This window comes from Sarcophilus harrisii, chromosome 2, assembly GCF_902635505.1.
Source record: "Sarcophilus harrisii chromosome 2, mSarHar1.11, whole genome shotgun sequence".
NCBI classification, from domain to species: Eukaryota; Metazoa; Chordata; class Mammalia; order Dasyuromorphia; family Dasyuridae; genus Sarcophilus; species Sarcophilus harrisii.
Window position 1 is genome coordinate 485,331,477 of NC_045427.1, and position 13,558 is coordinate 485,345,034.

The following is a 13,558-nucleotide window of genomic DNA, read 5'->3' on the forward strand; positions in this document are numbered from 1 at the left end:
TTGCCTGTCTTAAGACAGAGGAAAGGCCTCTCCCACGGTTTTTCTAACTGTGGTTCTGTGTATTCTTTCCCAGTTAATGCAAAAATTCTTGGGGCAAGTATTGGATGCTGTGGAGTACTTACATCGGATGAATGTGATTCACAGGTGAGTGGGAATTCTAGACTTTTTGTAGGTGGTTTCTTTCTTACTAAATAACAATTCCCATTTGTAGCTCCTCATATTTTACTCTCCTCATATTGATCCCATAAGACAGGTAATTAAATTATTATTATCCCCAGAGAGGTCAAGGGATTGCCCTGGGTTCGCACAGCTGAAGCCAGTGTCTCAAACACAGGTATTTTAGACTCCCCAGATACCCTCTTTCCAAAGACATGACTTCATTCCTCTTATATCCTGAAGTCTGTGGCTAAGGCGTAGGTAAGAGAGATTGGGAGAACAGCCAGAGTCAGAGGAAGTTGGATTAATTCCCTGACTATCTGGGCTCAGCATAGAGAAGAGCACTATTATTAGTAATTAATATGTTTCAATGGAAAAACGACTGAAAGACAAAGAAGCTCTGGGAAATATGCGGAGAGGCAAAATGTCATCAATGTAACCTTTGCAACTGGTCTCTTTTCTTAGTACTGTCTAAAAGTGAACAGACAGGTGTGGGCTATTCTAAAGTACAAGATGCCAGATAACAGGAATCCAGGGAAACGAGATTAAGTTATGTGTAATAATCTTTGCTCTCTGCTTAGTGAGGCAGGATATAGTTTGAGGTTTAGAGCCGCCAGTATTTAGAAATGAGCTTTCTAATATTCCTGATTCTGATACTTTTCTTCCTGGGCAAGTCACTTTATTCCTCTGGGCTTCAATGAACTCCTTCTGTGTAATGAAGAAGTAAGGCTTGAAGAGGTGGAGGTCCCCTCCATTTCAAAAGCCTTGGAAGGGGAAGAGAATGGAATAAGCAGCATCTGTGTGGTGCTATCTTGTTAATCATTTCAGTCAGGTCCAATTTTTCATGACTCCATTGGGGGTTTTCTTTACAAAGGAGTGGCTTGCCTTTTTCTATTTTAGTTCTTTTTACAGATGAGGAAATTGAGGCAAACAGGATTCAGTGACTTGCCCAGGGTCACACAGCTTATAAGTATGAAAGATTTGAACTTAGGAAGATGAATCTTCCTAACTCCAGGGCCAGTGTTCTATCCAGCCAGCCATATAAATATAATTGTGTTTGAACTTCACAACAACCCTAGAAAGCAGCAGCTATTATTATCCCCATTTTATAGTTGAAGAGCCCGAGGCAAAAAGAGTTTAAGTGCTTTGTCCAGTCACACAGCTGGTAAGCATTTGAGGCTGGATTTAAATTCAGGACTTCTTGAAGGCCTAACTTATTCTAAGAATGGGGAAATATGTGAGTTCTGTGGCAAGGAGAACTTCTGTCTTCAGTAAATACAATCAGCCTAATGGGATTTTAAAGAGAAGGGATATGACCATCTGGTTTGAGGGTTAAGGTACAAGGGTGGGGACTGGTGAGCTATTGCTACTGCTGCTGCTGTTGCTTTGTTATCTGCACCTAGAACCAGTTTGAAGCAATAGCGGCCTTATTTCTATTTCAGAAATATCAAACCGTCTAACATCATACTAATAGATGAGAGCTACTGCATGCTTGAGGACTTGAGTGTGCAAACACTGATGCTTGATGAGGCAAAGTGGAATATCCGAGCCATAGAAGGTAGTTTCCACCATCGCCCAGTGGTTTTGTGAAACAGTGTCCAGCATTTTCAAAAGCTGCTGGGACTTCTCTGCTACTGTTCAAAATGGAGTCAGACTAGGTTTTGGCAAAGTAAAGTAACCCTCGGTTCCATTGGCTCCTCCAGATCCCCAAGAGTTAGCTAGGCCAAAGAATGCACAGTCTATGAAGCAGGGCTTTGGGCGTATAGTGGTTGCTCAACTTATGGAGTCAATAAAGGAAGATTCTCAGATAGTAGTTTGACTGCTATGCATATATCAGGCTCATTTTTTCCCCCTGAGATAATTGAGGTTAAGTGACTTGCCCAGGGTCACACAGCTAGGAAGTATTAAGTGTCTGAGGCCAGATTTGAACTCAGGTCCTCTTGACTTCAGGGCTGGTGCTCTATCCACTGCACCACCTATCTGCCCTATCATCTTAACCATACCAAAAAGAACAAAAAGATATGACAACTGATCAAATATTGCTGATGTGTAAATTACATCAATGTTAACAAAAATTCAATGGCAGAACAATTGATGATCATGAATTTGGAATCAAAAGACAAAAGTCTTCTACTTAGTATCTCTGAGACCTTGGTATATCACTTCCCTGTTTTCTGGAGCTGTTTCAAAGCCCCCCATAACTTAATCCCCTCCTACTTGCTAGTTATTGTACACTTCACTCCCCAGTTTCCATGAACAGCACACTCCATCCCTCAGTTCTGGGTATTTTCTCAGGCTGTCCCTCTCGTTCCTCTTCCACTCTGATACCCACCTCTCCTAAGTCTTAACTAAAATCCTTCCTTCTACAGAAAGCCTTAATTAACCCCTCCCTGTTAATTTTATTGCTTTTCTTCTTTCAATTATTTTCTATTTATCCTGTATAATAGCTTGCTTTATACATATTTATATGTTATTTTCCCTATTAGACTGTAAGCTCTTTGAGGACAGGGAATGTCTTTTGTCTCTTTTTGTAGAGCTTGGCACTTAGGAGCCACCTGGTAAATGTTTATTGATTGATTGATCTTTAAATGGAGTAAATGGGCTCTGAGATACCTTCTAGCTTTAGACCTAAAGATTACCTCAGAGAAAGGATTCACTATTTCCTTTCAAATGTGATTATTCAACTGACTTCTCTTGAACCTCTTGGGCAACTACTACTGTGGGCAGTAACCAACAAATTCCTAACCTTTTAGAGAAGTTATGATTTGGTCATGTTTTTGGTAGTGTTGTCTTTTTTTTTAGTCATGTCCAACTTTTCCTGACCCTTTTTGAGGTTTTTTTTGGCAAAGATACTGGAGCCATTTAGTTTGCCATTTCCTTCTCCAGCTCATTTTACCCATGAAAAAAATTTAGGCAAACAATGCTAAGTGACTTATCTAAGGTCACATAGCTGGTAATTGTCTGAGGCCAGATTGGAACTTGGGAATGATGGGATGTGAAACTGTGTACTCTTTTTATCTGTAAAATTAACTCTCTGAAATTCTGGCCCCTTTGATTCCTGACCTCCCCCTCCTTTCTTCCCCTCCCCCCCAGACTCCAGAGAATCTATGGAAAAAATATCTTCCTGGCTGGCCCTTTTCTAAGGCAAATCACCCCATTGATGCAGATCCTTTTCAGGAAATTCCAAATTTCAGAAGCCTTCAAAAAGTGATTTCCATTCAATTGCAGATCTAGGCCTGACAACTTTGGCTTTCTTTTCAACCTGAAATCTGAGCCTTAGATTTTCTATAAAGGATATTTCTAAACATACTTTGCAGAATGTCCAAAGTAGCATGTTTTGCCTCTTTGGCATAGCTGCCAGGACCCTGTCCACTGTGAAGACGTTCTCTTCTCAGTGCCAGCCTCCATTTCCCTAATAGGACTTTGACACTGAAGAAATCAGTCTTTCTAGAAAATCTGGCTTCTCATCCAACAATAAACTTCCATTTTTGCCATCTAAAACTCTTTGGGTTCATGAATTCTTTCACAAAGGACCTATGCCAACCAAAAAGGTATTTCCACAACTCTCTGACAGCCACTAGAACGCCATCAGGAAGAAGAGCTTTCCTGAGTCTAGATTCACTACTCTATTAACTGTACCACCTAGCTGTCTCTTTTTAGAGAAGGGACCATAGCAATTGTAGTTCTGAGTAACCCGTTCCAGGGAAACAGTGGAGACATTCCAAGGAATCAGTCTAGATGATAAAAAGGAAAAAGTTAAGAAGTGCAAAAGCAGGGTTTGAAGCTTAAATACAATAGTTTTAGGTAGTTTAGTCTTAATTAGAACACATCAATCAACGAATCATTGAGCATGTGTACTAGGTAGTGTATTGGAACCTGAGGATACAAAGATGTTTAAACAACAAATTATTTCTTTCTCTGCTTATGGAGGCTCTTGTTATAAATCTCTGAATGAGCCCACAGGATTTACATATGGGGTTATCTCACAACAAGGCTTCACTAATGGAGCTCTATTGAATAATGAGATTCAGTAAAAAGCAATGATACTGCTACCACTGCTGAAAATATTTCTTGAATTCTAGGATCCATAGTTGTTAGGACGCTTAGAGTGTATCTAGCCCAACTTCCCCATTTTACAGAAGAGACAACTGTGGTCCAGGAAGGGGAAGGGATTTAGCTGTCTAAGGACCCCCATCTGGTTTGTGGCAGAGCCACATAACAGCTAGTAAATGCATGGAACCCAAGAGTAGTTCAGGCTGGAATTAATTACCCTAGAGGTAAGTATGATGTGGGGTATTTCTGGGGAGAGGGGGAGATTCCCTGTAGACTAGGTCAGTTTCAAGGTTTATTCAGGAGCTTAGCTCTATACTAGATGGGCCAACAGAATTAACCCTGTTTTTCTGAACTTGCTCCCAACAGATCCAATGCACAAGTCCTGGATGGCTCCTGAAGCTCTTGAGTTCATATTCAGCCTTAAATCAGACATCTGGTCTCTTGGCTGCATTATCCTGGATATGGCCACTTGTTCTTTTATGAACGTGAGTCTCCAGCAAGCCCTTTCCTCTTCTTACCATCTTAGGACAGAAGCAGTTGGTGAGCAGAATAGCTGCCTTGGAGCTTCACCAAACAGCATTTATCCCTTCTTTTCTTATGCTTTAACTGAAGGAGTAAGTTCTGGGCAAACCCTTGTCCTGTGCACTTTAAGAACTGAGCTATTTATCCTTTCCTTTTCTCCCCCCAAAGCTTCCTCCTATCCCATTTGTCATGCTGGCAGGGTCCTACTGATGAGGTAGATGTAGACACCAGATGAGAGTAAGGCACTAAAAGTTGGGATTTGGTCATGTGAAGAACCACAATGGCCATTCTCTTTGGCAAAAGGTAGATTTGTTTAGGGGAATAGGTTATAGATGAAATCGAAAGATAAAATAGACACTGGGAATGATAAAAATGAAATAGAGTGGGAGAGCATGTCTCTTGGCATTCAATATACACTGCCTATTGTATCTGAGCTGTAACACAGAGTATCTAAGATTCTGGAAAGTCTGGAAGGATCCCTGAGGTCATGTGCTGAAAACCATCCCTGGACAAGGAGTCATCTAGCTTGTGCTTGAATATATGTAGTGAAGAGCTACCTCTAACTAACAATGTCACTTTTGGACATCTAGAATCTAAACTTGCCTCAGCAACTTTCACACAATGCTCCTGTCTGTCCTCTGTATCCAACCAAAACAAATCTAATCCCTCCCCCCCACCTCTCTCTCTCTTTTGAGGCAAGCAAGGTTGACTTGCCCAGAGTCACACAGCTGGAAAGTGTTTTTGAGTTCCAATTTGAACTTAGGTTATAGTGAGTCCAGGGCCAGTGTTCTATCCATTGCACCACCCAGCTGCCCCTAATCCTTTTGATGGGGTTCTAGTGGCAGTCATAGAGTTGTGGAAATCCCCTTTTGGTCAGTACAGGTCCTTCATGAAAGAATTCACAAACCCAAAGAGTTTTAGGTGGGGAAAATGGAAGTTTATTGTTGGATGAGAAATCAGCTTTGCTAGAAAAACTGACTTCATAGTGGCAAAGTCCTATTAGAGAAATGGAGGCTGGCACTGAGAAGAGAATGTCTTCACAGCAGGCAGGGTCCTGGCAGCTATGCCAAAGAGGCAAAGCATGCTACTTTGAACATTCTGCAAAGAAATGAAAGAGCAGAAACCTATTTTATGAGCAGATCTTGGCGGGAGACTGGGGGCAGTTTTAACTGATCAGACTAGGATCTCCCAAGTGAAATTACTTTGAAGGCATTTTCAGCCTGATTTTGAATGGAGATTCAGCTATCAATGGGGGTGATTTGCCTTAGAAATGGCCCAACCTGAGAAACACACTCTCTCATAGACTCATAGATGGAGCCTGGGAGACCAGGAGTTAAAGGAGACAGAATTTCATGTTGTTATTTACAGATCAAAAGGGAATACAGTTTCACACCCCCATCACTTTTATATGAATCTCTTCTCCCCAACTCTACTTTTCTTAACATAAATATTCCTAACTGTTTCATCTAATCCACATAAGGCAAAGTCTACAGGGCTCTTACTATCCTTGTTGCCCTTAATCACAGATGCATCAACAAGCATTTATTAAACACTTACTACATGCCAGGCACAGGGAACAAAAAGACAAAATTGAGTCAGCTCTTGCCCTCAGAGAGCTTATGTTCATAGATAAGGAATACAGAAATGTGTCCAAAATAAATGCAGGAGAGTGAAGTGAATGCTGATTATAGAGTACTAAGACTAATAAACTGGGCGGTTAGATGGGTGTGGTTAGAATGCTGGTCCTGGAGTCAGGAAGACTTCTCTGAGTTCAGAAAAGTCAGATACTTAGTAGTTGGGTGACCCTGAAAAAGTCATTGAAACCTATTTTCCTTAATTCCCCACCTGTAAAATGAGGGAGAAGGAAATGGTGAACCACTCCAGTGCCTTTGCCAAGAAAACCCCAAACAGGGTCACGTTTGATGATTGCAATGACTTAGCAAAGACTATAGTAGAATCAGAGGAGGCTTCTTGAGGGAAGCAGTATTTATGCTAAGTTTAATAAGGAGCTGAGGATTCCAAGAAGTGCATGTGGAAGAAAAACAATGCAGAAATGGAACTGCCTGTAGAACAGAGTTTGAATATGGAATGGTATATATAGGAACAATACATTTGCCAGTTTGGTTGTGATAGAAACTATGTATCAAAATGAGCAATGTGTAATCAATCTTGAAAGAAGCTGGAAACAAATCCTAAAGGGTATTAATTGCTGAATAGAGATTATTTTTCATCTTAGAGGTAATAGAGAGTTACAATAGTTTCTTGAGCAAGAAAGTGACAGGTTCAATCTTGTTCTTTTAGAGTAGTGGTTTGGTAGCTATAGAGAGGACAGATTGGAGAGGCAAGACATTGGATGAAGGAAAGGCAAATAGAGGACTGTTGCAATCGTCCAGGCAAGACTTGGTGAGGAGGGGAGAAAGGGGCAGATGCTATAGAAGAAAAAATTATCAAGACTTAGCAACTGATTGGATTTGGAGGGGATGAGAAAACAAGAGAAAAGGATGATTCTTGGGTTGTGAACTTGGGTGACTGGAAAAAACAATGGTACCCTTATTAGATACAGGGAAATTAGCAGGGAGGATAATTTTAAGGGGAAAGATAACAATTTCATTATGGGACATGCTGACTTTGAATTGTCTATGGGATGTCCAGGTATGTAGTGTCCCTTAACGCTACTCTAACCTTATAGCTCCCCTTAGAGCTACTCTTAACTGCCCCTGGCGACAGCAGGGCTAGGCCACACTTACCATCTTTGGGCACCAACCCGGATCCCACAAGACAGACCGACGAGGAGATTGGTATGAAGGGGGAAAAATTGCTTTATCCTTAGGTAGTACATATTTAAACCCCCTTGAGGATTCGGGGGAAGGGGAGGTCCTCTAGGAACTTGGCATAATGGGATTGGCCCAAGAAGGAGGAGGAAGGCATTCTAGGCTTTGAGAGCACTAAGGAGGAAGGCGTGGTACCCAGGATCAGACACCTCCTCTTGGGGCTAAGCTCCACCTCCCCGTAGAACTCACCTATGCCTCAGGATTTTTCATCCCTCAGGTCCTCCCACATGCCTTGAACCCCATTCCTTGCTCCTGAGGCTTTTTAACCCTTACACAGGTAGACATATCTAAGTAGCAAATGGAAATACAGAACTAGAGCTTGCTCTCTCTCTCTCTCTCTCTCTCTTTTCTCTCTCTCTCTCTCTCTCTCTCTATATATATATATATATAGATAGATAGATAGATATAGATATCTATAGGAATAATCTGCCTAGACATGTGAAGACCGAGTTAGCATTCTGGATACCTTAGAATCAGCCGGAGTCAGGATAAGCAAAAGTCCTTGATCTTTATTCTTGGTCTTTAGGGATAGAAGCGAAGGGGATGGACACAGGATCTCCGCAACTTTCCTTTTCCACCTCTACCATCCAAGTGACTGACTTGTCTTACTCCACCCCCTAATCCTTCCCACAATTCTCTGTATACACTAAAAGATTGAACCAGCACAGAATAGTGGGAAGGGCCATTTTCCAAGCATATGCTAATAGAGTATTGTCCAATCGGTAGTTAGCCTTAAGTGCTTGGTTGTCCAACCTTAGTGCATCAACTCAGAGTTTCAGCCCTTTACATAGACGTGCTCTCCAGATGCAGAGCAAGAGCAGAGAAATGAAACAAGAAATTCTAGGGGTAAAGAAGACTGAGAAAGATTAGTCAGATAAGAGTAAACAGAAACCTAGGAAAAAGAAAGTCTTTAAAAGCTGTTCAAGAGATGTGTATCTGTCAAGACAGAAATCTAAGAAAAGGCTGCTATATTTACTAGTAAAAAGATAACTGGTCACCTTGGGAAGAACAGTGTCTAATGATAAAAACAGAAAACAGTTTGCAAAGACTTAAGAAAAGGAAAAAAAAAAGGTGAGAAAGGTTATGATTTTAGACAACTTTTGTTTTAGGTGTTTGACTTTGATAAAGAGTTAAAGACAGTTAATTTTTAATTTTATGTAAATTATATGTAAAGATAATTTTTAACATGCAGTTTTTTAAAAAATTTGAATTTCAAATTTTTCCCTATTTTTGCTTGGCAAGGTCCCATCCATTATTCAAGGACCATCCCAAATGTTGTGTCCTCCAAAAAGCTTTCCTAGAATCCCCCCAGTAGAAAGTACTCTTCTTCCCACTCTGGAGTTCTTTGCCACTCCCTTCCTCTTTCACCTCTCCTTTTCCTGATACAGTAAGCAATTTATTATAGGTCATATTTGTGCAATTATGTTAAACATATTCCATATTAGTCATACTATGAAAGAAGAAACAGACCAAAAGCGGGGGAAAAAAGCGTGAAAAAAAAATAAAGTGAAATATAGTAAGCGTTTATCTTCCTGGAAGTGGATAATATTCTTCATCATGAGTCCTTTAAAATTGTCTTGCATTATTGTATTTCTGAGAATAATTAAGACATTCACAGTTGATCATTGTACAATATTGTTGCTTCATACATTGTTCTCCAGGTTCTGTTCATTTCACTTTGCATCAGTTTATGTATTTCCAGATTTAAGAAAGGTGACTGTTTTTTAAAGAGTGGAGGAGATCTGCTGAAATTGTTATCTTTCCCCTTAAAATTATCCTCCCTGATAATTTCCCTGTATCTAATAAGGGTATCATTGTTTTTTCCAGTCACCCAAGTTCACAACCCAAGAATCTTGTTATAAGCAACAAGAATGAAGTCACAGGATATGGAGATTGAAAATTAAGGAAAGAGAGGAGATGAGTTGAGGGGAATAGCTTCCAAGAAGGAAAATAAGGGGATGAGATCAAGGACACAAGCAGAAGATATTGACAAGGAGAAAGACCACTTCATCATATCACCATCAGCATTCCATTTGTCCTCCTCTGGATATACTCCAATGTATCAGTGTCCTTTTTAAAATATGACGATGGAATTGAACATTGTAGTGCAAATAGGGTTTGACAAGGGTACAGATTACAGTGGGATTATTATTGCCACTGAGCTGGGATCACATCTTCTTCACCTATCCCCATTCTCTGAGGAAATAGTCACAAATTTTGTTAAGAACATGAGTCGATCCCTTTCATCTCTAAGATTCTTAGTTTTTTTGGTTCATATTCCATGATCTAAGGTCCATTCTTTACTCTAAGATTTGATGTTCTAAGGGGCTTTCATGTTCCTTGAGTCTATGAATGAATGAATCTCATTTTTCTCTCCTCAGAAACTTGAGGCCTTGGCTCTGCGAGTGGCAATTCGAAGCCATTCTAAAAAGCTAGTAAAAACATTGGAGAAAATTCGGAAGCGTGAGATAGAAAAAGCTAATGATATTAGTGATGTTTTGATAGAAATGCTCCATATTAAGGCAGAAGACAGAATGTCAACAAAGTAAGATTTGATTTTTTGTTTTAAAATTTCACTCTATTTTTCTTTTTGTGAATGTACTTTGGAAAAAGATCTATTAAATGCTCTACAAAGGTGCTGGGTACTATCATTGTATGCAACACAGCTATTAACAAAGCTAATATAATCCTGGGGATGTTCATAGAACATAGTATCCAGATCAAGGGAAATATTGGTTTCATCATCCTTCTCTTTGCTATTGGATCCTATTCTGGGTATTCCATTTTAGGAAAGGCATTGACAAACTGGAACCAATCTAAAGAAGGAGGATGAGGTTGCTGAGAGGACTGGAGATGATGCTAGACAAGAATCTGTGACAGAAACTGGAGTTATCTAGCCTGTGGAGGAGAAGATTTAGATAGAATGGGATAGCTGCCTTTGAGTGTTTGCATGGCTGAAAAGTAGAGTAAGGATCAAACTTGTTCTGCTTGGTCTCAAGAGGATAGAAGTAAAAATGATGAATGGAAGTTACAGAAGACCAATTTTAGATTGGGTGAAGGGAAATGTTTATTAACAATTGTAGCTATTAAAATATGAATATAAAAAATTATTACAAATTATAGAAAGTAAGAAAAAAGGAAAAAAAGATGATGATGGATTTCTCTGACAAGAGTCTATAAGCCTGAGTTAGATGGCCACTTATCAGAGATATTGGAAGACAGCTTTCTGTTCAGATCTATTTTAAATTGGATGCCTTCTGAGTTCTCTTCTTCATTTAATATTCTATTATTTTAATGTAGAATTCCAAGCCCTGGAGCAGGGAGCAGGAACCTTAGATTCTATTCCTGACGCCATCATGAATTAGCCATGTGGTCTTAGGCAAATTACTAGAGTTTCTTGGGTCTCAGTTTTCTCCTCTTTAAAAATGGAGAAAATACCTGCTTTGCAGGGTTTGATAAAACTCTAGCTGGAGACTATGGAAAACTGTTGGATAAGTTGTAATCCATCATATACAGGCATGTATTGGTTGTTAATTGTTCTAATTGCTATTTATTTACCCATTATACACTGCTGGCTTCATCTTTTCTTCTCTTTTGCTTTCTCAGGGATCTAATGAAATTGCCCTTCGTGAAAGATTGTTTGTTGGCTTCTGGCAAACCTGTGGTTATAATAAAGAAACCGTTGCCTACATCTGTCACTGAAACCCTGTTGCAAGGAGGACTCCCAAGTGTATTAGGTTACTGGACAAGCAGGGAGCAAAGGGGGTGGGTGGTGTGAGGGAGATATCATCAGCTGGGCTCCATCAAATGATTTGAAGAAGTATAAGATGCACCACAAGGCTTCCTCTGCCCTATCCCCAAATTGTAGTCCATGCCCTTTCCATGCTCTCTAGACACAGCTAGCTTTCTAGTTAGGTTTCATCCATCTCTACACCCTCCCATGTAAGACCTATAATCTAATAGGAAGCCAAGGGAAACAACTTGCCTTGGAATTGTTGTCTTAAATTTCATGATTAAATGGGAACCCTGGATCTATTTGAATGGCCTTAATCCATTTAACTAGTTAGGATCAGTTCAACTCAACAAACATCAAGTACCTATTATGTGCCAAATTTCATGCTTGTCTTGAAGTTTACCAATGCACTGTGGTGAACTAGACAAGAGGGGCATTCATTGGATCATATGAAAATCTTTTTTGCTACAATCTGTTGTTTGGAAATGTAGGAAAAGCCTGAATCCAATTATGCAAGATTAAGATTTGTACCTTGTAATGAAAGAAAGTTCACTAATTAGCTGATGGTGAGCTAACCATTGCAGGAAGGAAAGAATTTCAACAAGTGCAAATGAGATTCAGTGTATTCAAGAAATGGAGGAAAATGGAAAAGGATAGGATGCAATGGCAAAGACAGCCCATTTGGCTGAAATGTAGTCATGAAAGGCAAATATTGAAATTAAGTTGGAAAGATTGTGGAGGTTCTTAAATGCCAGGATCTTGTATTTTATCTTGGAGACAATAGAGAATACTAGGAATGTTTTAAGCATGGGAGCTATATGTTTAGACCACTACCTTCAAAAGATTATTTTGGGGGTTATGGAGGCTAGTTTGGAGAGCAAAGTCTGGAGGCAGGTGTCTCAATCATTCAATAGAGAAGGAATGGGAGTTTGTACTAAAGGAGTGGCAGTGTGATTGGAGAGGAGGGGTTAGATATAGACATATTGTGGAGGTCAAAATCAATAGATCTTGACAACTTGATTAGGTTGGAGGAGTGCAAGAAGAGCTACAAAGCTTCCCTGACCCTATCTCTAAGCTGTAGTCCATGTCCTTTCCTGCCCCATGCCCCTGCCCTGGAGGAGTGAAATGAATAAAAGGGAAGAATCAAGTATAATGTCAAAGCTTTGAGCACAACTGACTAGGAGGAAGATGGCAGAGAGAAAAATCATAGGTTCAGTTTTGAGGTACCTGTGGCACATCCAAGTGGAGATGTTAAGCATTCATTGATGATGGACTCAAGTTTAGTAGAAAAACTGGGGTTTAGTGGATTGAATTTGTAAATCTGGGAATGATTTGCATAAAAGTTTTAGTTGCATAAAAGAGGAGTGAATGCTGTCCCCTAGAGAGATTATGAAGGGACCTAGTGATGTCACATTCTCACAAAATGAGAGGATAAATCAGGGAAGGAGTCTATGAGGGAGCAGTAGGCAGGAGAAAAACCAAAAAAAGTTCAGTGTAATGGAGGTCATGGGAAAAAAGTGTCCTGAAAAACAGAGTAGTTAATTTCAAATGCTGCCAAAAAGTCAAGAAGCATGAGAATGAAGGTGACTTAATTATTCTTCCTATAATGTAGTTGATTATGTTGCTGCTTTTTTCAAAAGCTGTCAGTAAGGCACAGTTGTTCAGCATATAATTCAAACTCCTGGCCCATCACTGAAAACCTACTATGCACTGATCCCAATCCACATTTCCAACCTTTTCTCCCAGTGTCCCCTTGCATATCTCCTATATTTCAGCCAGACTGAACTTTTCATTGTCTCTTCAGCACACCCTGAGCTGTCTTATCTCTGCATCCTTGCTCATACTGTCTCATCTTGCTGAAATCCTACCTATCTTTCAAGATTCACATAAATCTCATATTTTCATTGTATGTGTGAGGCTGAGCTGGTAAATCACTGTGCTGTGTTTACCAACATTTATGACTCAAGTATGAGGCTTCAGTTCTCTCATCAGATGCTATTTCTCCTGAATCATGCAATGTGAAATTTAGTTGACATCAAGCAAATTGAACAATCTAAGTTTTGAGTCTATTAAGTATGAGAGCAGGCATATTAATATTTGAAGTCCTGGTCACCAGTTTAATTTACTGAGAAATCCTGAGTGACTTTGTGATCTTTCCTGGAAATGGCCAAATCTCTGGATTAGAAATTCCATTTTCTAATCTTCTAGACTAGTAGCTCCCAAACATTTTGCTCTCAGGACCCCTTTATACTCTTAACAATTA

General features: G+C 39.8%; 1 protein-coding gene across 5 annotated transcripts in view; it reads left to right on the forward strand.

The window, feature by feature from the left end:
- Positions 1–13,558, forward strand: part of STKLD1 (serine/threonine kinase like domain containing 1) — a 43,562-nt gene that overhangs the window by 18,716 nt on the left and 11,288 nt on the right. For all 5 annotated transcript variants that reach the window (XR_004232330.1, XM_012554002.3, XM_031954911.1 and 2 more), the window contains 5 exons: positions 74–144; positions 1,599–1,714; positions 4,576–4,694; positions 9,944–10,107; positions 11,169–11,299. Coding sequence is in view for 4 of the 5 variants with exons in the window: in XM_012554002.3 (XP_012409456.1) it covers positions 74–144; positions 1,599–1,714; positions 4,576–4,694; positions 9,944–10,107; positions 11,169–11,299 (601 nt within the window). In the remaining variant the exon portion in view is untranslated. The remainder of the gene's footprint in view (positions 1–73; positions 145–1,598; positions 1,715–4,575; positions 4,695–9,943; positions 10,108–11,168; positions 11,300–13,558) is intronic.